This window comes from Mycteria americana, chromosome 5 (genome assembly GCF_035582795.1).
Source record: "Mycteria americana isolate JAX WOST 10 ecotype Jacksonville Zoo and Gardens chromosome 5, USCA_MyAme_1.0, whole genome shotgun sequence".
In the NCBI taxonomy this organism is placed as follows: domain Eukaryota; kingdom Metazoa; phylum Chordata; class Aves; order Ciconiiformes; family Ciconiidae; genus Mycteria; species Mycteria americana.
Genome location: NC_134369.1, coordinates 65,667,253 through 65,691,682, shown reverse-complemented (window position 1 = coordinate 65,691,682; position 24,430 = coordinate 65,667,253). Strand labels below are relative to the sequence as shown.

Here is a 24,430-nt window from a genome sequence, read left to right as displayed (position 1 = left end):
TGTGTTGACCTGTACACAAGCTGACAGATCACTGTTGCATTCTGGACCAAGAAGCGTGAGGTCATTCTTGCCTGTGCTTAGGTAGCAGTTAGCAGCACCTGTACCCTATCTGTTGGAGCAGTTCAAAATGTCACTGCTGCAAATGATTGCAGTCAAAATCTATTTTGAGTAGAATTAAGGACACAAAACCACTTCCAGAAGTGCTAATGCTATGTGTTTCAGCAAGACTCTACAGAAAACCCCATGGGTTTAGGGGTCTTGGTTGCCTTGCTATTCACTGACAAGCGTCATGAAATATTTTCTAACTATCAATCCCTCTAAGAGCTGTTGCACGGTTGAACTGACAGTCTAGCAATCACATGTCATCGTTGAAAGCAGCATTTCTTTTTGCCAGGCTGTGTCTAAAAACGTAAACATATTTCTTTCAAAACCACGTTTAGTTCTCATTTGGCAGGCTCCTTATTTTCCTGCTGCAGACCTCATTCACAACATGTTTGCAAATGCACTAACACAGCCTGGTTAAAAACAACTGATGCTAGCAAGTCCTCAGTCCTATCCCTGGCACTACAGGTGGAAGATAACTAAACTAAAAATTCTAAGCTAAAAAGTCTCTGTAATAAGCTAAAACCTAAAAATAAAGTTCTCTGCAATAATTATGTTCAAAGCTCACAGAATTGGACAGAGAAGATCTTGTCTATAGTACATCTATATTAAATTTTCACCTTTTTTTTCCTAATTCTATAGCAGGGAGATGGTTATTATGTCCTACAGAAGAACTAGAACCTGGGCTATGACATCTTTGTTAAGCTCCATAGATTTCTGAGCATCTCAGATACAGAATCAAAATCATATTTTTGAAAGTACCTATTGAGTATGAGGGACATATAAATGCTTCTTCCTTTCTGTTAGGGGCATGCTAATAACAAAAGGTCGATTGTTAGGAGCACAAGGCAAATGCCTAGCTGCATGAAAATAGCTGACAACTGCTAATATTCAATAACCTCATCTGATAAAACCACGCAGAGGGAGTAATTGCGTGACGATTTCAGTAAAAGAATGTGCAGCTGGTTTTTCTGGCTTTCCAAAAGCAGCCTGCATTCCCGTAAGCGGTGCTAGTTAATCATTGCCTCCTGATTTCCCTTAGACCTTCAGTCTGGACACAGCAGCTAATTCTGCCTTTGCCTATCAAACACCTTTAGCCAGTTTGCCTCTGTGGATGTAGTCGCCATTGAACGCGGCAGGTAGCCAGGCCACAGGGCTCGGAAGCTGGGGCAAGGCTGGTGCTGGTGTCCCAGGAAGATGAGGACGTGAGGTGGGCACGGTATCTCTCCAGAAGTTACAGTGCAGCTATCTAACTACCCTTTGCTGTGGATCATCCAAGGAATGGGACTGAAATGCAGCAGTGTTGATATGTGAAAACAGTGCAAATTGCTGAAAACAAGGAATTAGGATCTTCAATTTTGCACAAATCTGACGTGAAAAACCACACCAGTGTTCATAGTATTACGCCTAAGGACATTATTTATTCCATTCATATGGCATGATCCTCTTTTTAATGAGCAGGCAGAAGTACTTGGCAGGTAAATGGCATAGTCACGGACTAAGTATTAGCTACTGTGAAATTGAATTCTGTACTTGTGAGTCTAATACAAACAGTAGCGCGCACACACAGAGGCTAATATTCCCAGAGAAACCAGGGCTGACATTTAACTGCCCCTGGGAGAAGAGGAGGAAATTAATACGGTGGGTATGGGAGACGGAGACTTGACACAGCGAGAAGGAACAAGAGGCAGAAAAGAGGTGAATGACTGGATGGTGAGTCAGTGATATTTTTGTTGAGTTTATGCATGTGTTTATTTTCTGGGTGTGATATCCGAATTAAACATTAGATATACCTAAAGAATGGATACATATGCGTACTGTTGAGTGTTCTCAGTTACTGGGACACACATGGACACACAAACACCACAAGAAACAACATTAAAAGAAGCCTATTAAGGCTGCAAGGTCACTTGTTCAGAATTATGACCATCACAGCAAGCCTATTTCTTCTTTCTTTGTGTTTATGCATCATAATCCAGTTTTTAATTACACAGTAACAGGGTTTTAAAATTTTTTTCTTCTGTAAGGCACCTGCCTCAATCAGTGCACACAATGGGCAGCGTATACTCTAACAAAGTACTATTCCCCAGTTCAATATACACCTTATTTACTGTGTGCTGTCCAGCCCCAGCTCTGGAGAAGAATTATCCCTTAGGATGTTGCCTGTGGATCTCATCACCATCGCATCTTGAGTGCTTCACAACATTAAACATTTAGTTTTCACCCCTGAGATGTGTATAATTCCATATAGAGAAAGTGAGAAAACAAAACGCCAAAAGCCAAACACCATCTGTCTGTTATGGGGTCTTCTACTGGAAATGCCAAGGAACTGGTTTTTCAGACAGATTAGTATTATACACTTCTTGGACTGTTCAAAGCAGAGTTCCCATTGGTTTCGGTCACAGCTGTGGGGTACCTAGTCCCGCATTTCAGGCTTCCATGAAGCCAGGCCGTTTGCTCAGCGAGAAAAGAGCATGCAAATAATGGTCATTAGGGTGAAATGCGGGTTGGAGTGATTTGCCTGGCATTCTGTGACTGAAGCCCATATGGAAATCAGTTTCCCACGTAGCCTTCAACTGCTTCAACCATTACGCCTTAATTTCACTTCTTGTAATCTTCTGGCTCACTCATTTTATAGCTTCCAACTCTTGCAACAGCTGAATCAGGGATCCAGCAGATACTAATCTCCTTTGCTACACAATGCCAGGCTTTTAATTTTTTTTTCTGGACTGATACCCATGTGGGCCATCAGCACGGGTGGGATGTTTGGTGCTCACCTCTGCACCCTTAGCTCATGAAATACCTGGGCTGAACTGATCTCCGCCAGCAAGCACTTGGTTAAGGGTAGTACAGTGCTGCATCTGAGCATCCCAAGTCTCCGGCTCTGGTAACTCAGTCAGTCTCGGGGTTCCCCCTAACACTATTTTCTGTTCTGGCCCCTGTGCTTGGCCAGAGCCAATTCTGTCCCACGCTCCACGAATCCTTTCCAGATTTTCTTCATTTTCCCTTAGTCACCTGTCTGCTGCACTGATTCCCAGGCCTTCCCTGCCTGCCTAGCCAGCTCTGTCTTTAGCTCTCAGTCCCAGTCTTTACATTCACAGTTGTTCTCCCTGTAGGTAGTTCTTGCTCTTAGTTTCTCCCCATCTTTCACCTGGGCTTTTTGTGAAAATTTGCTCCCAACTCTAGTACGGCCAAAGGCTTGTCTCCCCTGCCTCCTGCACCATGAACGCTAACACAGGTGGCCCTGACTATCTGCAACACGTCCTTTACTTTTCCCAGTTCTTTTGGCATGACTTTTACTGGAGCCAAGATGGGCCGATGGTCTCCTGAGGCTGACGACAGCCTCACTCTATAAAAATGAGTTGATGAGCCATCAGTTCCATACCTCCCACTTTCCCCTGGTGGGGAGCCTATTTCTATAGTGCTGCCTGGCTGCCATGGGTGAGATTTGAGGTCGTTCCCAAACCCGCTTCTCTCATCCTTTTAAATATGTAACTTGGCTGCCAAGTCATGGATATGTACTTGGCAGCCTGCAATAGCAACTGGAAACACAATGTACACAATATGATTGTCAAAAAAAAAAAAAAAAAGGGCTGTAGAGAACAAGAGCCAGAGCTGAATTTTCAGGCTGATTTGAGATTCTTGCTTAGCTATCCATGGACTGATTGTGTTCGCATGGATAAACCTTTACAGAGTACCTATAGGAGAAAAGATGCAGTGTTTGGAAGGCTATGGAAATGGGGGGGGGTTAGGGACAGGTTGTCTTACGGAAATTTTCTTTCCCCACATTGTATTGTCCGTGTGTTCTTCCATGTGGTCATGAACCATGTGGTCAGTGCTGCTTTCAGGAGTATTTTCCTTAGTTACAAACTATTGCAAAAATGAATGATGCCATCTTTAAGAGCTGAAAGCATAGGAAATGTTCCTTCTGTCTTACTGAACTGACATGTCTGAAATCTTAGGTCAGGTGTTTTCATCTCTTCAGAGTACATACTGGCCTAGTGCAGCTGTACTAGCAAAATTTTCCTGGATTGTGGCTGGGTTTCACCTTATAGCTGACCTGATCTATTGAGAGGTGTGGTCCTCCCCGTCACCTTATCTTTATCTGTGTCTCCTCTGGCTCTTCTCTAACTCCGCCATGAACTGATGTAAAATGCTAACTCAACAGAAAGCTTCTCATTTATTTTTGCTGGATTATGATTTTTGACAGTTTAGGGAGCCGCCTTGCTGTGGGGACAGAGACGATAAAGAATCAACACAAAGATAAATGATGAGAAAACTTTGATGGGAGCAAGAATGCCTCTTCCATCAACAACTAGCTATTAGGCTGGCTTAGCTGTAATGCAAAACCTCACCCTTCATGGGGACTTGACTTCTGTTGGGAAAAAGTGCTATTGTCAATATAACTTCTACCAATTTTGGGTGCGATCTAAGCAGTACCAGTTATACATGGCACTGTTCCACTGTGAATGACTAGTATGAGAGATTTTCTGCTTGCAAAAACAATGCTTCACAGTATCCCAAAGATCAAAACTCCTCCCTCAAAATCACACCCGTAAGTGACCTGCCTTAATGTACGGGAATTATTTCCAGGGGCAGCTTGCAAATCTTGAGCTGATTGCTGGCATAGGTCACATCACAGGAGACTGATGACCTGATAGATATACTTTTAAATCTTGTAAAGTCCCAAGTTAAAGTATATTTAACATTCAGAGTGCTGCACAGACGACAGTGCCCACAACAGAGGGACCGGGTGCAGCTGCCTTCGCTGCTGCCAGTCCTGGGCCAGTCACCAGGAAAACCTCTGCAGCTCCCAAGCCCAAATGAGTGACTGCGGAGACGTTACTGCATGGAAAACACTTAATTTCCCTGTTTGGACTAAAGTGTTACCCAGGGAAGCTGTTTAGCAGAGCTGGGAAGGAGCAGAGCACGCAGACCACGAGTGCCAGTCCGCAGCGCAGGCTGGAGGGGGATTTGCGTGCTGGGATCCGCGGTTCCTGGGGGACAGCAGGCTGTCACCAGGACGCTGCCGTAAACAGTGCCTGCCCTACCCCCTGCGCTGCTGGCAGTGTCCCAGGCGAGCATCATGCTGTCTGTGAGTCTCCTCACCTTCTCCTCACCTTCTCCTCACCTTTCCCAGCCCCATCTTGTTGCTGCTGTTCGTGTTTGCCTCTGCAGCAGATCCCGGGGGCCACGGGAGGCCCCATGGGGGGGCAGGGCAGGGACCTGTCCCACTGCCCCAGCCGGGGAGCAGGGCGGCCGGGGACAGTCGTTCAGCCATTCCTATTAGTGAGAAGCAGCTGAGATGTATTTTGAAGACACAGGAGTGGTATTTTCTCCTTCCTGTGATGCGTTGGTAGGCCTTGCTCTGCCGTACTACCCCCTTTTCTGTTTTTCTATTTTGCTTCCATGGTTCTTCATTCCTTGTGGGTAACATAAAGGCATAGCACTTGCATGGCCTTTTTCTTCTGAGAGTTGTAAACCAGTATTAGAAAGCTGGAAGCAAAGACTAGAACAGACAAGTTGAAATAACCACTTTTTGTCAAAGCATTAGACCCATGGTTTCCTAATACTCATTTCTGCGGTCTACCCATTGCATGGGCTGCTGGCTGCTGACGTGAAATTATTCTGGTGCCTCGTATCCAGCCTCTACTACCAAATTCGATTGAGGAAGAATTTGTGAGAGCCTTGTGGCTGGCTGGGTGAATGGTACCTGGCAAAAAGTCACAGAAAGCCTTACAGTTTCACTCAGTTTAAATTTGTAGGCAGAAGGACTTCAGCAGTAACAGTCATTTTGCTTTAAAGGTGACCTGCAAATAATAGTTAAGGGCTTGCAAGTCTCTCTTGTTAATTAAGAAAGGACTAATAGATCTTATTTATTTCCAGGGGATTTTTTTTAAATGGATTTTAAAAAAATATATAGATACTGTAAAATGCTGTTACTACTAGTTTTGTCCAGTGTCCCCTGAAGGGTCCATCTGGTGTTTATTTAAAGTTCTCAGAATATCAGGAAAGTGCATAACATATTCCAATTTTAAACAGAGGTTTCCTTTCTCCTAATACTTAGTCTCTACATAAATATTATTAAAAAAGCCCCAAATAAAAGCAATGTGTTGTTTAATGCATGGCTGCATTTGATTTCTCAGTCTTTATTGATTCACTGGCAAACAAAGAAAGCAAAATTTCAATTATTTATTCATCACCTGAAAGACAGGTTTAGAAGAGGACAGATACACGTTTTTCTGTCTTATGCTGGCAACCTTTAATCTCAGAGAACTTCTGTTCAAACAACATCTGGGTGAAAAGCAGACTGAAGAAAGATAGAAAGTGGTCTATATGCACAGTGCTTGCATTATAAATGCTTTGTTGGGCTGAGAACTTGAGCATAGACTTATGACATGTACTCTATATGCTGTTTTCTTGCAGACGATAAAACTAACTCCAGGCGTGTGGTACTGGAAAGATGATACTAACACACTTGAATTTGCAAGGTAAAAGAATGATGTTTAGTTTCAAATTATGCAGGTTTAGGCCTTGATACAGCAGTTCCAAGTAAGGTAAAGTCAGAGCCTAATATTGTTTTGCCTGAACATCAACTGCAGGACAATTTTTTTTAATTACTTTTTATTTTTGATTGAGACTGGAGCTCCTTAACTGTTGCTCTGTGGCATTTATCCCATCATGTTAATGGAGAAAATCAGAAATATGCGTGTACTCCACACTGCTCTCAAGCTGAACCCACTACAGAAGGACGGCTAAAAGTGTGTGGCGAGTCCTGCCACGTGTCAGAAATGTGCACAATGCACTAGAGCAGCAGTGCTGGACGTGAGGGCCAAATGCCACCCCAGGTGTCTATAGGTGGAGGTCCACCACAGACTGATGTTCCCTGTTGCCGGTGTTACATATGACTCTGTGCGATGGTGAGCACTGGAGGACTGCAAACCTTTAGGGAAACCACAGCTCTGCAGGGGACATAGTGCACGTAACTGTGCTTTGAATTTCTGTGGCAGTTGTGGGTTAAGACTTTATCATTTAAACTATTGGGGCAAAAATGCCCAACACCCAATCTATATCTCCCCTGCTCTCTTCTCAAGTGCAGGGAGCGTGGTGGAGCGTGGCGGCGGTGGGTCAGTCACACGCTCCCTGCTGCTGCCTCCCTGCCCCGCCGGGCATTTTCCAAGCCTTTGTCACGGTGGAGCCGGGCTGCTCACCTCTCCCTGGCCACACGGCTACTGCAGGCCCCTTTCATGGTCTGTCTCAGCAGCTCCAGCCAACTTCTCCGCTGGGTTTGGGAACGCTGCTGACTCTGCCCAGTAGGTCTCCAGGGAGAGGAGTGAGCTCCCCAGTGACCTCCACCTGTCTCTGTCCTCAGCGATCCCAAAGAAAAGCTCTGGAACTGAGCAGTTTACATGTAAAATCTTCCTAAAGCCACTTGAGACACAGATTGCTTGAAGGGTTTACTGGCGCAGTGCGTATGGTGGCAGGAAGCAGAGTGGGAAGCCCCAGGGAAGCCCCTTTACACTTTGCTTCTGAGTTCTTGAAAGCAATGTCTCACATGGACCTCACCACAACCCAGATGTTTTCTTAGTGTCAGTGAGAGGCCAAAATAGATATGCCTTTGTATCATGGGATGTTGACGTCTTTGCACTGCTGCTAGTAATTTAAATTCATCCTACTGCATGCTCATACTCTTTATTTCAGCTCCAATCCAGCGGCTGAGGAAAACCTTAAGGAAGGAAAAAATACTCACTTTCAGGAAATGCGTGTCAAGACATTAAAGAGGTATTTCAATTTGACTAGCCTAGCTCAAAAAGAAACAAGATCATTCGGGTGGGAATATTTTCATCCATTGTCTGAGGATCATGTCTGAACAAAACATGTGAAACAGGAAGCCAGCTGTCATTTCAACAGGGTGGATGAGCGGTCTGAGCATAAAAACAGAGCCAGACATGCCTGGTGTTGAATGCTAGCTCAGGCATTAGCCTGGTATGACTTTGGTAAAGTCATTCAGCATCTTTGTTGCTGTTTCCAGATTGCTCAGAACAAGGTAATAATTCTCATCTACCCCAAAGAGTATTGTGAGGTAATTAATTCATCTGTGTAAGGCACTTCAAAGATTAAAGTATTATTATTATTATTATTATTATTATTAATTTTATAAATTCACAACATGGTATAGCTGACTTTCATCCATTACTTCAAACCTCTTTGATCTAAATAATGTAGTCACAATTTATTATATTAGCAACTAAAAGAGCAACTGCAGACGCAACCTTAGAGGTGAAATGTCCTATTTCTCTCAACATCTCCAGCCTGTTTTGTGGTTATAATAGTTGAAAGTTAGCTCGGGATACCTGCCAAACACATTTCGCTGCCTGTCCCTTTGAAACTGAGTGCAATGAGGAGAGTACATACTAGGCAGATAATCTCAATATTCTCAGGCTGGAATTAACACTGTGTCCTTAAATGTTATGTATTGGTCAACGACTAGCATCTTCCAAGATGATTGCCATGCAACGCTCCCTGGAAGAAGGCTGGCTGACACAGAAGGAAAATTGCATAGGCTGTCGAAGTGGGTACAACATGAATATGTGACGTTGGATGATGTCAAATGTGAGTAATTGCTGGTATTTCGTATCAGCAAGGCATCTCCCATACAAGTTAGAAAGCTATTTCTACTAAAGCTAGCAATTTTTTTGAGGAATTATTGTTTTTCTCCTCTGTATGTTTTCAGATGCTGCTTTGCTTTTGAAAGAAGCAAGTGAGTCACATCACATGCTATCATTTGCAGCAGTTATGAGGTATGTCATTTAGAGTTTGTTTCAAGAATTAGGTGTGTGTAGCTGGTAGTGGAGGGACCAGGGTGTATGAGAAGTAGAATATGAAATATCAGAGGTTGAAAATCTCTCGTCTGTGAGGTTCAGTGGGAAACAATACCAAATGCATGTTGTCCTTGACACGTGCAGAGAAATAATCCTATCACCTGTTTGAAAGCCTTCCACTCTGTCACCTAAAGGAAGCCAAGAACTTGGGCCTAAATATCCGAAGGTTGTTATCCATTCTACTCTAAGTTAAATTCCGTGTTAGCCAGTGCATCCGCAACGCTGCGTGCACCAGGAGTGCTGACACGACTGGGAATCTGGGCTGCCTTCCTGGGCTGCTGCCGTTCCCGTCAGAGAGAGCTACAGGGCTCCTTATTTGCTGCTGTCACTTATCAGCGTTACTTCTCTATAGGCTAACAGCGAGGAGGCAGCAGGCGGAGCATTGTATCTCAGAGGCATATCCCTGAGATCACCAGGGCCATACAGTGTCTGCATTGCCTTTGACTGAGGAATGTATCTGTAGACCTTGTTGAGCCTTAGCCATACTGTCCTTTCAGAAGGGGAGAGGTGTCCGAGTTGTCCCCCTTTTCCTTTGAATGTGAATGCCACTCTTCCAGCATGTTCAGTGCAGGAAACATGCTTCTTGGAAGTATGTCAGGTAATATCCAATTCAATTCACACTTCAGCGTGTTTATTGGACTCTGTTGGTAGTTCTCTAAAAGCCTTCAAAGTCTTAGCGTGGGGTGGAGTGCTTGCTATGAATAGGTGTCAACCATATACCTAATATTTGGTATAACACGGGCCCTTGAGCAGAGACTGTTCTTTTTCATAATGGTCTGATGGTGTCTATATCTGCAAACCTGCAGACTTCACAGTGACCCTTCTACCTTCCATTTAGGAATGAGAAACTAGATGAGTTCCTCATGGCCCTGCTCTTCTACCTATCTTTTTACCTGGAAAAAATTGCCCTGGAAAAGAAATGCAGATCCTTGATTTCGTGAGTACAAGACTTTAGGGGTGTAAGTACACAGAGCTTTCCCCAGCAAATCTGGAATCACAGGGCAGTCTTTCATGTTAGAATCAGTGGGATTCCGCATATGAGCAAGGACTGCTTGCTATACTGGCCCAATCTATATATGGAATACTAAGGAGAAAAACCCCTTGGTCTTACCAGTTATGTCTCCTGTCCCCTTCTCCTCTGTGCTCTCCAGACATAGGCTCCTCTGACTATGTAGAGAGACAGATTTTCTGGCAGGGTTTGAACTCTGCTTTGCCCCAGCCTTGCCCTGAGCGGCGTGCATTGCTGTTCACGTGGCAAGGCATCACCGTAGTCTCCCTTTCAAGATGGTGGCTGGATCCAGTCCTGCTGCAATGGGGTCACCAAATAATTTGGCTCCTCAAGGTAATGCTGCAATTTGAATAAATCATTACTACTACTACCAACATAAAATCTATGTGAGTGCCCAGGATTGAATTACCATCCCTTAATGCCATTTCCCAGCAATAACATTAGCATTCAGTCATTTCTGCTTGCAATACAGAGCACCAAATAGTTGCAACCAGCAGTAACAACTGCTGGGTGTTAACTTGTGCTGTGGGTCACATTGCTTGAAGACTTCAGTTCTAAATACTTTGCAAAGGAGGTTCAGATGACTCTTAGGTGCTAGAAACATGTTACAACATGAGGAATATATGCTAGGAAAGCAGTTCCCAAGTAAGGGTGTGTGACCACGCTTGCTACCTTGCAGAGTGGAAGTGGGGATGCCAGGGGAACAGTTTAGGAGCTGCTGTGTTAGAGGGTTATGTGCCTTGGGAGAAAGCATTACAGAGTTACAAACTATGATTGTAAGAAACTTCAATGATTTTCTGGAGTCTGTAATAGTCTCTGAGAATTGATTGACCATTTTCTTAAAACACCTAATGATTACTTACTTCACAATTCATGAAGCCTTGATATAAAGAGGGGCTGATTTATCTGGTTAGAAGAAGAGACTGTTGGAGGATTGCTGGCCTTAAGGAATTGATTTGTTCTACATCCATAGATTGACAGGTGTTTCATTGTGCAAGGAATAATTCATAAATAAAGAAAACCATCAGTGTAGTTTCATACACAAAGGTCATAGATTCAGCTGAGGTGCTCTGGGCTGCAGTTTACAAAATGATACCCTTGCTCTTGGCAGGTGAAGGACAAGGAGGCCACTCTGTCGGCCGTGACATCTCAAAATGGCTTATATCATCTCCTGGTGTGGCAAATACAGAAACAGACCGAAACAAAGAGGAGCTTGGACCTATTGCAATATAGGGTTATGTTTCCTGGATCAAGGGGGCTCTGGTTAGTAGGTATCAGCTATGAGCACTGGATAAACCCTGCCAGGAGAGACTTTTCAGTGTGTTCTGGCATGCAGTGCTCCCAAAGTGACCCCTGCCTTTTGGTGGGAAACCTATACTGACTCTCCACTTCCCAAAGGGATATTCTACCACACTGTTTTATTGAGATTCGTTAGCTCCCCTGAAGGGAAGTGGCTTGCTTGTCAGGATTACCTGCATGCAGCGTAACATCAGAGAAGCTTAAGGAGACACCACGCAGAAGCAGGAAGTCAGGGTATTGATCTACTGCAGTATAAATACAGGGAAGGAAAGTAAAATGACAAAAGGCAATTTTAGGTCCTATTTAATGTTGAAGTTCATCCTTAATTGTTCTAGCATCTTAGCTGACTTGGAGGAGCAGGGAGATATTAATCATGGTGTGAAGAGCTTTCTGACATTGCATCTTCTTTCCCTGTTCAAGACCTCCTATTTCTTCTGTTATCCACCCGGTCTAATTCTGAACTTGGTATGTGCTATACTGCAATAGCAAGGGCTGTCTTTTTCCTCCTGTGGAGTAAAGTTCTGGAATGGTCTTCCACTAGGAAGTAGTGGGGGCAGGCAAGAAAACTACTTTTTTTCTGAAGGTGGAGCTGCATGAGCTTGTGAAAGGGATTTTATAACTACATAATAGAATCGTAATGACATAAAATTACACTTGTGATAAGAATCCTTGGGTTTGTGCTATGCTGATGTATTTGAGAGAATGTGAAAGAAGATTGCATAGCCATTTGCTTTCCTATATCTATCCCTTATAAATGCCATGCTCAGGGCTGTTGCTAGTGGCCTGCTTAGGAAGAAAACTCCCTTCCCCTTCCTCCAAGATGTAATTTAGTTTCAGAGGCTTTTTGGCTTTCCTGTGTAGTACTGGCTATGTGCCACAAGTAGAGACAGACTGGAGGCAAGACATGCCAGTACCATTTCATGAGTCTCGTTAGTGACACCTATAATTTGCTACCAGTTAATCTGACAGACAGATTATTTGGAGGCTAGGCTTGGTGACCCACCTAGTCCTTTATCAGCCTGATGTTCCTCTGTGACAGACGCATCCAACGGCTGTGCAGTGCTCGAGCTGCTCTTCTTGTAGACCCTGTGTGATACGCTAGTAACACAGAAAACAATGCTGGTTATTCCTGCTCCTAGTTGGTGTGTTTTGGGGCTCCTGCCATTTGGGCTGCCTATGAGAGATGCCTAACTCATCTGTTGGGACTACTCTTGTCCACAGGGAGCCATGCCTGATGGTCTGAATAGCTCCTCAACTGTCTTAAACCTAGACTGTGTAGAAGTTATCAGTGTCCACAGTGACACTGTGGGGATCTCTACAAGAGATCCTGGCTTCAAAAGTAATTGCTTCTGTGCATTAAGCTTTCTTTGGAAAAGAAAGTATTGGAAGGGGTTCCTATCAGAGGACGTCAGGATGAATATGGACATCTTTGTCTTCTTGTGACTTTGTCTTTTGTTGATGCTGTGCTGATTCTTTGTAAATCCAAGCCTGAGGCTTTCCTGGCTTCTTCTAGGTTCAGGAAGATCTTGTAACTAACTTCAAAAACAACCAACCAGTTTTCCAAAGCAGCAGGCATGAGCCATTCCCCCACCAGAGACAGCTTGGGAGTATTCACCTCTGAAATATGTGACTCTAAGAACAAAAACTCAGCAGTGGTGGATGAGACACGAATGGAACAAGGGCTATTATTTCTGTCCTGCATTTTCTTTCCCCTTTAGTTTCTGTCTGTCTCTGCTTCCAACCCTTTCATGTCTTTTGAGGAAAATCTGCTGAATTTTATTAGCAATTATCCTTGAGAAGCCCAGAGTAATTGTCCTAATTTATTAAAGGTGGGTTGTGTAGGAAGCTTTAGAGCTGGAGGCCATCAGGGGTAGGACAGATAAAACCACCTCTCCTGAGCGTGAAAGGAGGCTGGTTACTTTTAGGCCGGCAGCGCTCCCAGGCACCGGCAGACAGTTGGGTGGATTACAGGGGAAGCAGAGGAAATAGAAAGCTCTTTGGTTTGGCATTTCCTTAGTGTTTGATCTGAATTGGTTTAAAATACAGGCTTGCGGCGTCAGCCATTCCTGTTTAGAGGCAGTCCCAAAAGCGCTTCATGTGCCTTTTTGAAGAGGAGTAAGTGCTGTCTCTGAATGAGCCAGGCCCACCGCTCCAGGCCGCCCCGTGACAGAGCCTGCGCCCGGAGATATCTAAATGCGCCTCTGAGGCTTTTATGCGGGCTGCAAAAAGGGTTCATAAGCTATGCAGGATCAAAGACGGCAACCTGATGGGCTGTGGCCATGCAGCTTATAAGTTGTGTGGGGCAAGAGAGACTGTCTGGGCCCAAGCCCCAGGCCTCGTGGCTCCACCGGCATTGCCAAGCTGCGCTGGAAGCGTCTGAGCCCAGCCTTGCTGCAGAGGTGTCCCCGACGTGGTGTCACGCAGCGCGTTGGTTTATGTGCCTGAAAACCACGCTTACTTCTCAGGAGCAGTCACTCCTCCTCGCATCCCTTCTGTCCAGAGCACCTTCCCTGAAAACTTTTTTCCCTTTTTGTTTTAAACAGGACTATGATATTTTTAGAGAAGAAAGAAATGGACGATGTGTTGGCAAAGTTAGCGGTGGCCAGGATTCACCTTGCTAAGGCGTACTGCAACCTTATCCTTGGAGGAGGCATGGCAGAGCAGCTCCACATGCCTAGTGGAAAGTAAGCCAATGCCTTCGGGGGACTCTCGCTATGTCAAGGGCTGCAGCAGCCCAGGGCCAAGGCCTCTGTTGAGTGACACAAGTGAATGCCCAGGGTGATAAATGTCTTGTGAGCCAAGGAGTCACAGAGGGCTCAGGGACCATGAGACAGAGAAGTGTCCTGATCTCCCTGCAGCTCTGTCTCATCTCATAACTGACTCCAAAAGTGTTTCTGGTGAGCTGCTGCCAACTGATTTGGCCACAATGAGTTGCAGCAGAGCTCTGGATACCAGACTGGAAAGCTCTAGCCCTGGTATGTGGAAGCCTTGCTAGGTGTACAGAGCAGGAAACTTTAATGGGTTCAACATGAAAGTCAGCAGGGCAAAAATCAGTGCCAGCCCTGGATCTTACCCCTGCCACTTCCACTTAACTAAATCTTGAAAGCAAATGGTTATGTACCTGCTGGTTGCCACTGATCCCTGCATAAATTTCCTCTTATGCCAAGTCTGGGATAGCATAAGACTAGTCTAGCAAGTGAAGGAGACCATGTTCCTGAAGGGCAGCAAGTGAAGGGAGCAGAGACAAGAAGAGGTTGTGCTTGGGCATTGGAAGTGTAGGACTCCTACCTCGGCGCGGGGAAGACGATGCATGGCTTTTTCAGAGTGGTGGAGACCAACTGCTCTTTAGAGACGATGGTCCCAGTGATGAACTGAAAGGGGAAAGAAACCCATAGTAGGAATTAAAATAGAAACTGAAGAAGGCAGGAGAGGATGGGAGAGTGTTTAAAAAGGCAGAGAAACCAGGGGAATTATGAGGACAAGAAAAGGGGAGTTTTAACAGGAGATGAAGGTGTTGTGGTTTAACCTTGGCTGGCAACTAAGCACCACAAAAAATAGTTAGTGGAAGGAGAACATAATGACAGAGAGATCACACACAGTGCTAGTGTTAGGGACTCTTTCCTCAGCCATGTATGTTCCTGCACAATGTTTCCTTTCCCTGGCAGTAGAAAGGAGCTGGCAGTCCCCACCCAGCACCCCAGTCCCATGGGATCTTCTCAGAGCAGTTTCAGGCAAATTTTTTCAGTCAGTTGGCGTGAACCTGCTGCCAGTCCTGCAGAGGAGTCACAAACATTCACCTGCCTTCCTGCAACGCGGCTCCAGGCAACCTTGCTCCTGGCTGGGGTGGGGGAACCTGGGTTTCCTTCTAATCAAGAGGAGAAGGTAACCTGTGAAATGATGTAGTCAAGGGGGAGCTGAAATTGCTATCCCAACAGGGCTTTCATTTTAGTGCGCCCCATCCCACAAGGTGCTGGACCCTGAGAATTAAGAATGTGTTCCCTCTGCATCCTGGCACATTGGCATTTCACCGGGCACTCCTGGCAGCAGCCTTCCGTGCCAAATCCCTGCTCCCAGACTCCTGCTGAGCAGAGGCATCCTCTTAACCTTCTCGCTGGTTGGACAGGGAGGGTCATGACAGCATTTCATTATGTCTGTTGGATGGCCCTAATGTCTGCACTTGTGAAACTCAGTTGGAGGAACGGACTGCAGAAAGTAACTTGAATCCAAGAACTGGATGCAGCTGGATGCAGCCTGTCGTATACCCAGCTAGTTGGCTCTGCTGCCCCATCACTCACTCGTATTGTCTGGTGGATGGGAATGTGCAGGATTGAGGCAAGAAAGAGGTCTAGTGGCAAAAAGCCAGCACCATGGGAGTGAGAGCAGAGAGCTGAAACAAGAAACTGTATTCTTTAATATTTCCATCACAGCGGGGGTTAGAAGCTGGCAGTGGGTGGGGATGTCGGTGTCCAGGCTGAGAGGACACAAAGGCTAGAAAAGAGCTTTGTCTTAAAGCCTTCATGATGTAAGGTGCTGTATGAAGAGAGACCTCACTGAGTTACTCATAGTAGGGTGGCAGCAGCTGACTACAGCTGACTTCAGAGTTAGGCTAATGCTGAGTGTGTTATAGTATCTGGCACTTCCCATACCATACTGCAATTATATAAATATAATCTTTGCCAGGCTGACTCAGTTTAGCCTTAAATGTTATCTGGATCCTCCCAGACCATTATATGAACTGCCAAAACCAAGAGCTAAGGGACAGAACTGATTAACACTCGTAATTATAAAAGATGGTTAGGAATTTTTTGAGCACACATGTTTTCGGATGGGAAAGGTCCTTCATCAAAATGGAAACTGTGGTGAGGGTTACTTTTGATGAGTTTTTTTTAACCTGAAGAATGTTTAGATTAAAAAGCTGAGAAACTATTGATAATGTACCACCCCCAGTTTTACTATATTTTCTTATAACCCAACTATGGGTTCATGATGGTGTAGAAGCTTTTGCTTTTCACTCTAATTCACCATAGCAACATTTTAATGAAATCTTATACTATGTTGGTAAACTGCTTTCCCTTCCAGATCTGCCAAATGTCTATGTGTTCATATGAAATTATTGATTTTCATGTAAAGGTTTTCTCTGAAATTTTAAAAAGGGAGGCTTAGGTGGAGAACATCTTCATCTGAACAATTTACATGATTTGTAAAATGCAGCATTAAAATCCTATCTTGATACTACCCTAGACTGGAATTTGAGAGAGTTCCTCCAGACCTGTTATTTGTGTATGTTAGCATTAGTCCTTTTGTGCCTCCAACGCCGAGGAAGGAATAGGTGTGTCTGGCTTTCTCCTTTTAAGTTGATGGGGGTTCTGCAACCTTCTTGTGGTGCCAGTTTCCTTATGGGCATTTGTCATAATGGGAAAAATACAGAGTGTTCCCAAAGCTGCATGCATCAGTGGTGCAAACGCAGTCAAGCCAGCCTTACTGATCCTTGAAGCTGGCTTGATCCATGGGCAATTAGACTCATGGCTGTGGTGGAGGGAGCTGCTAAATGGCACAGGAAGCATTTCTTCCCCATGTGCCCCTATGCACAACAGTAGTTCTTGTAGATGTCTGAAGCCACTAGCATCTTGCATCCAAACCCCACGCCTACTGCACTGCCTGCCCTTGGCTGTGCTGTCCTCCTCTTTTAAGCATGAACTCATCCCATCCCCCTCACAGCTCCGAGAAATCAATATTACTATATTACTAGAAGGCACGATGCTTTTTGCTCACTCTTTCACATTTCTTACAAGTCCCATCCTGAAGCTTGTTGCAAGTTTGATGTTTTCCTGACCCTTTCTGTATTTTCCTAGGTAATTAGCAACTGTGCCCTAGACATGGGAGGTGCCTCCTAGTTCAACACTTATTGTAGGAAACTTTACTTCAAGCAGGTCTCTTAGCTTAATACCTCACCTGAGGGAAGAAAGCACTGGGAGAAAGAAGGGTGGAGACCCCTGGCCTTATTTGATTCTAATTATTAATGTTATTTTCTGTTGCTGGCCTCCATGTAGGTTTCTCTGCTAAACTAGGGACTAGTTCTAAGACACTGCACGAGCTGTATAATGTTCAAAGGTGAAGCTGGGTTTCACATTTAAGTTTAAGAAGCTGGGGTCACTTTAGGTTTCTCCACTCTGGTATTCTGAAGACAAAATACTTTACCAGAATTCTTAAGGAATCAAAAGCATCAGAGTTGTTCTGGGAGTTCTGCTTTGGCAAATGGCCATGCCATGCTTGCAGAGTCAAGCTCCTTTTCCCTTGCACAATATGTGAAGTCTCAGCAGGATTATAGCTGTTGGGAGCCAGGTAGGGAGATACATGGCCTTCCTGATCAAAAAATCAATAAATAAAAGTCAGAAGGTGGTAAATAGAGCTATAGGGCTGAAAGGTATTATCTTCATGGTCTGCTCTGCATTGATGTTTCTGGGGTGATGGCAGCTGGGGATACCCTAGATGTGTGGAACACTTGGTGTTATCAGGAAGATAAGGGACATGTCAGGAGTTGGTGAGTTGATGCGGAGACAGGCTTTCCTGTGCATCTGGCAGGACCAAGCCAGGTCTGTGGGGATCTGTAGGCTAGCAGGGAAAATTTGCTTTCATTTCCATGAGGGTGAGTTGTGCCATCTCCAGGAGAACTGAGTGGCTGCTGGGATGTGCATCACCCTCCACTTTAATGGCCGTTTCCATGATGGACAGTCATTTGGCTTTGTGTGAAAATCCCCATGCTCAAGTGGGTGCCGAGAACATCTCTCAGGCTTCCACTGGGCAAATTGCTGCTTCTTTAACAAAGGCCCTTTGTCATTCTTGGGCATGTTTTACATTTCTTCTTGGAGATACATCAGGCATCTCCCTCCTGGTTTTCAAGTTTATTGTCTCAGCATTGGCCTGGCTTTGTGCCCTTGGTAACTCTGCTCGTTGCTCTTCCAGTGATGTCAGGAAGAGTTTTTTTATTGACTTCAGTGGGAACTGGGTTAGATCAGCACTGACCACTTTTGAGAGGCCCACGCAGAGAGCTCAGTCTAGATAGCATAGCAGGGGAGCCTCGCCTGCTCATCACATCCAGCTTTGTTCTTTGTCAGATTTAATTAACTGAGCCATACAATATTTTGCATTTTCTCCTTCTGAGGCAATGCAGAAGTCCTGCCTTTCTCTTGGACAGTGGGTCTCCGCACGCTAGTAATGAGGATCTACCAGCAACAACTTTATTGCCCTGGTGAAATGCCAGCTTGGCATAGCCCCATGAGTCATAATCAATGCTCTGTTCAGACAACTGAAAGGACGACTGCTGCTATTAATTTTGTGCTCTTGTTCACTGCCTTAGGAGAAAAACATCATTGCAGAAAGATCGGAGCTTCTTTGAGGTAAGAAAGACACAAAGATAAATGGAGAGTGTGACTGAGTGTCAGCCCAGAGCATGTCCCTCCCTTGCACATCCAAATACTCCTTTCCTTTTTGGTTCCCCCAGTAGTTTACTTGTAGGGCAGAGTACCTAGAATAAAATTTTACCTCTAGGGGCTAGATGTCCCTGTAAAATACCATCTCTTGCCCTTCAGCCCAAGCCTTTTCCCCTTGGAGCCCTCAGCTGGGGAACTTCAGTCTCTCTGTGGCTCTCGGACCCCAGGCAGTCCCCACCATGGCCTGAGGTCCCGCTGGGAATTCTGGTCTATAGATTTCTTCTCATCATTGGCCTCATAGTTTCATCTCTGTAGGTAAGAAATTTTACAGCCTTCTTTTATTTCCATTGCCCTTGGCGACATTTCTCTAGAAATGCCAATAAGCTCTTCTGGCCCACAACATACAGCTCCATCAGCCATTTATGAGACTCACTATGTAGCAGGGCTTCAGCAAATTAATGCAAAACAGCTGGGCCCAAATTATTCTTTGTAATTCATAAACTGGGAAGCCTTTCCTTGAAAGAGGGGAACTGTGGATTCAGTTCCAAGGATACACAGCAGTCCCAGCGATGCCATCTTTTCAAGAACAGACTTGGTAGAGACTTGATTTATTGGGATTTGATTGAGCTTATGCTAGGGATCACAAATGTTAAATAGGAGTGAAAAGCTAGATTTTGGTTTTTTAATCAGCAAGCAGACATGCGGAGGTGAGATGCGATGAGTTCATATTTCGTATGAATATTTTCTGTGATGATAATGCTGTCATTCAGGGTGGGAATCTTCTTGTCTACCTGCAGCTGCCCAAACAACAGCTGTCCAGTCAGACCATGCCCTTCGGCTGCCTTGACAGTCAATGCAGAAAGGAGAAGCTCAGCCAGAGTGAATTGTTGCCTCTTGAGATAGATGTATGTGATAGGAACCCCCACAGAATGACTCATCCCATCAGCCTCTTTCCATTTATTGTTGAGGGAAACTGGGTGGTGATCTCAGGTTATCTCCTTAGTTTCTAGCAGCAAGACTAAGCCAAACTGGTCAGAGTTGAGCAAGATGAAATCCATCTGAGCTAACTCTGTTTCTAGCCTCATCTGTCTGCATACCTTTAAAAAACCAGTCCTTTCAAATCTTCACTGATGCATGGTAAAGTTTGATGCCAAATGGTTGCTGGCATTTTAGTGGAGTCATGCCAGCCTCCACTCTGGGATGCAGTGGGACTCTGGGCCTTTTCCCAGTGAAAAGGGGATCTGTGTTTTCAATTTAGGGCTTCTACAACTTCTGCAGCTATGTGGCCTGGCTTGTGTTCAGACGGAAGCACTTCCAAGTGATTCGGGAAGAAGTCGGCAGGCTTCTTTGCTCCAACATGTTCAATCCCGCCTTAAGAGACCGGAGCAATGTTGACTTGCAGAAAGCAGGAGACCGGACTGCTGATGCAAATACAGCGCGATTGCCATATCTGAGGTACACATCTGACACACTGGTGAGTCCTTAGGGAACGTGCCCTGTCCGAATACACTGAAGTAACACCTGCATTTGTTTTCTTTCAAGAAAAGTCCATGCCAAGCGTCCTTCCATAAACAGCATGGTTCACCAGCGCTCGCCAGTGCTCAGCACGCTGCTGCCCTTACCGAAGGACAGTGCTCAATACTTCTCCCAGAACCACTACTGTCGGGGCAGAGACCCTCGACCCTGCAGGTGTGACGGGCTGCCGGACTTCTCAGAATTGCTCACTACCAAGTAAGGGGTACCAAGTATTTTTCTGCATAAATAGATTTGGTAGTGCTGTGAGGAAGGATGTCGGACAGCTAGCTCTTCCTCACTGGGAGAGGGACCATTGGACTGAGGATTTGGTCTACACGGGAGTTAGAGAGGAACAGGAGTGTAGGCCAGACAGTGAGCCTGAAACTTGCAGAGGTAGTACTCTTGGTTAACTGATGGCAAAGCAGCTACTGTCCACCGTAGTGCTTTGTTAAAACTCAAAAGTTTTCTGGGGAGAGGAAATATGCTTTAATATCAATTTGAACAGAAATTAATCAAAACCGCTCAAAATTAAAATGGGATGTTTATTTCTTTTCCCTCTCATGATTCATTCCAATTTCTTATTTCTTCTTGACTGTTAGTTTATAGTAGTGTTCTGATCAGACATTACTGATGTACTTTATTCTGAAAAAGTCATTTTGTTACTACATTGTACTTTTAAAATATAATTTTGATTGTAATAGAAATACAACCTTTTCTTCTGATTCATGATAAAACCAAAATCTTTCAAGCCTGGGTATGCCATATGAGAGGAATTCCATTTCCCAGCCAGCCATGGTTAACAGCATTATCACTACAGTACTTTTTAACATAATAACTCATGTAAACAGGACCACTCTAAATCTGTTTTGCTCTGTTGAGGTGTATATAAGGCTTCCTGTAAGACTTTCCCTCATAAGTCGTCATCTTCTGCCTGAAAATTAGAATTTGAGAATGGTCTTCATTTGTCTGGATCATCCAGAGTTCTGGTAATCTAATGAATGCTACAGCACTGTATATGCAAAATCTTTGGACATATCTACAACACATGACCAGCGAGTCTGGTATTTCTTGAGAGCGTGAAATTTGCTACAAATGCACATGTAATTGTTTTGTGCGTGCTTTGGAAGCTGGGTGCATACTGAGCATCTTGGTTTTATAGCTTATGCAGAGAGTCACGGAATTTGTATGTAATAGGGCCAGCCTTTGCAGGGAGCGCTGAGCTTCACTTGGACACATGCAATTCACGTTGTGTGCATGCACACTCCAGACAGAAGCATGACGTGGTGTGCAAGGTGCTGAGGGTATAAGCATGGTTATTTGTTTTTCCCTGGGGGAGAGCAGATATTTTCTGCTAAAGGAGGCAAGGTTCATTGCTGGTTTACCTAGGAAGCATTACAAATCTGTCCCCCTTTCTCCTGTTTTCCTTTGCTTCATTGTGTCAAGTAGACTAACATGATGTTTTCTAACAGGGTGGGCATCATTGGAGCTCATTGTAGTGAGTTAAAATCTTTTATGAACATGCCTGATGGGATGATGGAAGAGGAGGAAGAAGAGGAAGAACAAGAACAAGGAAGAATAAGGAGTGGTTTCTCCATCCTGACAAACGACCTCAATTTGCCACCTCTGAGAAGCCCTCAAAACAGGCTTAGCAGTCAGAGCACTGTGCCCTCAAGAGCAATGGCAGAAGGTGACTGTAATCAGAGCAACTAGCAGAAGTGGTATCTTCTCATGTTGAGTGGCATGGTTTCACATTGCTAAGTAAATCACTTGGAAATCGCAGCTTAAGAAGCCTAGCTCATTTGTCAGAGGTGGGGTAGTTTAGCACACAAGGGCCTCGACTGGGTGACTGGAGACCTGGCCTGTAATTCCTGGTTCTGTCACTATTTTCCCTTGATCTTAATTCCTTCATTGCATCATTTCTAAGAAGGTTATTTTACTGACTTAATTTGGGAAGTGCTTTGACACCTGCAGATGAACATGATTCTTGATTTTAAAGTCACCCCTCTTTTTCTAAAGGCTTAGCAAAGCAACCAGGAGACATGACTTATTACAGTCTAAAAGTTGCTGAAATTTTGCTTTTGAAGGAAGTTACTCTGGAATCTTTAATATATTGTATTTACTTCTTTTTTTTATTTCCATCATCTCTCATTTTGTTCTCAGATATAGCTAGCTTAATTTATGACTCATTGTGAAATGAGTATAGCAAAGAGAAATGCTGTTACTTAAAATATCTACCAAGTCTTCATTTCATTTTATCTTTTTAATGATATATATATTTATTTTTATCATTGATTTTACATGATTGGGAAAGCAGATCTTAGATGTTCAAACTTAAAATACGCAGTTGGGATGTCAGTATCTTGAAACAAAAGGAATTAATGGTAAGAAATTATATCATTTTACCTATACGACTATCTGTACATGCTAATCATTAGCATCAGGAGGAAAATTTAGGATGAAATCCTGACTTTGTCATAGTCAATAAGAATCGATGAAAAAAAAAAGGATGATTAAACAGTGGAAGAAAACCAGAGAGGTAATATTTTAATCATTGTTAAGAGGAGAAATTTGACACGTTAGTGGTGGTTTGGAAGTTTTTCAGCAAAATATATCTATGCTGGATAAAAATAATACAATCTTCCCTTGCAATGTGTGGTTCAGTTTTTAAAAGGATGAAATTTTGCAGCACAATTATGTTGAGAAATTTACTTCTTCTGGAGTAACGAGTAGTCTAGGGACTAGATCACTTACGTGGGATGGCCCTGCACTGCCTTGTTGAGACAGACACTTGAACTGCAGATTCACAGCTATTATTTAGTCTCTTCACTTAGACTTAGGCACATGTTATGTTAACACCTACGTAGCATTGTGGCCTAGGCTTGTTTTCCATGTGTCAGATGAATCCTTTTACCATTGGATGAGGCTGTCGTGGCCTGCAGTTTCTCTCTCAAGCTTTTCATTAGACATCTGTTCTGGTACAGAGCAAAAATATTTAAAAATAACCTCTTAGAAATTTAGTGGGATGGAAAATACATATTCTCTCCCAAAGGAGAAGAAATATAAAAGATATATTTAGAACTGTGTGTGAGACTGCTATATCTTCCCCATATACGTGATGTGGAATGGTACACTTTTTATTCAAAATTAACATTTCTAGGTTATACATTCATTTTCGGCAGGCAGGTTAGTGCTTATATGGTCTGAAAAATGGTAATGAGACCTTGAGATGGTGCTTTAGTTGCAGGTTTCCTGAGAGCATGGCTGGGCCAAAGCACATGCGGCTGTCTTTCCCGGCTGCATGGGCGACTCCTGGATGGTGTGTACGTGGCCAAACACGCAAGAGGCAGGTGTGGTATCATTGCCCTACAGCAGCATGGTTTCCCTACCGAATGATGCAGCAAGATGTTGGCTAATACCTGGAGCTGCGGGAGGCTACAGCACAGCTTCCTTCTCGTGGTCTTGGGAGAAACCTTTCAGTTCCTGCATTAGCAGTCCTCTGTATCCTCAAGGATGGGTACAGCTTTGTCTCTCTAGCTGTGACACTGATCTGTGGATTGACATCCCAGTACGCTAGTCCTTGCAAACGTTTTGTCACGTCCAAGCAAACAGGCATTGTACGGAGCCTTAGAAAGAGCATGAGGGAAAAGTGTCCTTTGCCACATCAGTCCTTCAGGGCAATGTAGTCTGTGGTATTTGCTAATAACTGGGATTTGTGAACAGTTGCTGCAATGCCTGGGGCAGAGATTTCGCAGAGTTGCACACTTGGCCTGTGGTGGGCCCAGGACGACAGAAGACTGAAGGGTGGAGCACGCACTCATGTAGGCAGCAGAGCTCCTGGATGCAAACGAGCTTTTTGTGCACTGTCACTTACCTGCAAGGTCTGCATCACTGCAGAGAGGAGGAAGCACTGAGCAGCTACCGGTGTTGCTGAAAAGCAGTCGATGAGCTACTCGGACTGAGAGATGATGTTCAACATGCTATGTTTGCCCCCCTCCAGATTCAAGGCAGGTTCCTCACAGTCTCCTTAAGTGGAGCAGCCCCGTGGGGGTACTTTCTCACCATAAAATAATGAGCAACGAGTGACTGCTTTTGGCACACCATTTTCCTTGGACAAAAGGCAGCTCCGGACCAGGCATGGTCTCAGTTACTTCTGTCTGCACCTAGAACATGCTGTCTGGCTCACTCTGCAGGAA

At 44.4% G+C, this 24,430-nt stretch overlaps 1 protein-coding gene across 1 annotated transcript; it reads left to right on the top strand.

The window, feature by feature from the left end:
- The first annotated feature begins 1,161 nt into the window (after positions 1-1,161).
- PPP1R36 (protein phosphatase 1 regulatory subunit 36) lies at positions 1,162-22,439 on the top strand. Its single transcript, XM_075503766.1, has 11 exons — positions 1,162-1,815; positions 6,529-6,593; positions 7,804-7,884; positions 8,594-8,715; positions 8,837-8,903; positions 9,823-9,921; positions 13,836-13,976; positions 18,650-18,689; positions 19,981-20,177; positions 20,265-20,453; positions 21,707-22,439. Exons 1-11 carry the CDS (start codon positions 1,750-1,752, stop codon positions 21,945-21,947), a joined length of 1,308 nt encoding a protein of 435 aa, XP_075359881.1. The 5' UTR covers positions 1,162-1,749; the 3' UTR covers positions 21,948-22,439.
- Positions 22,440-24,430: the final 1,991 nt, after the last annotated feature.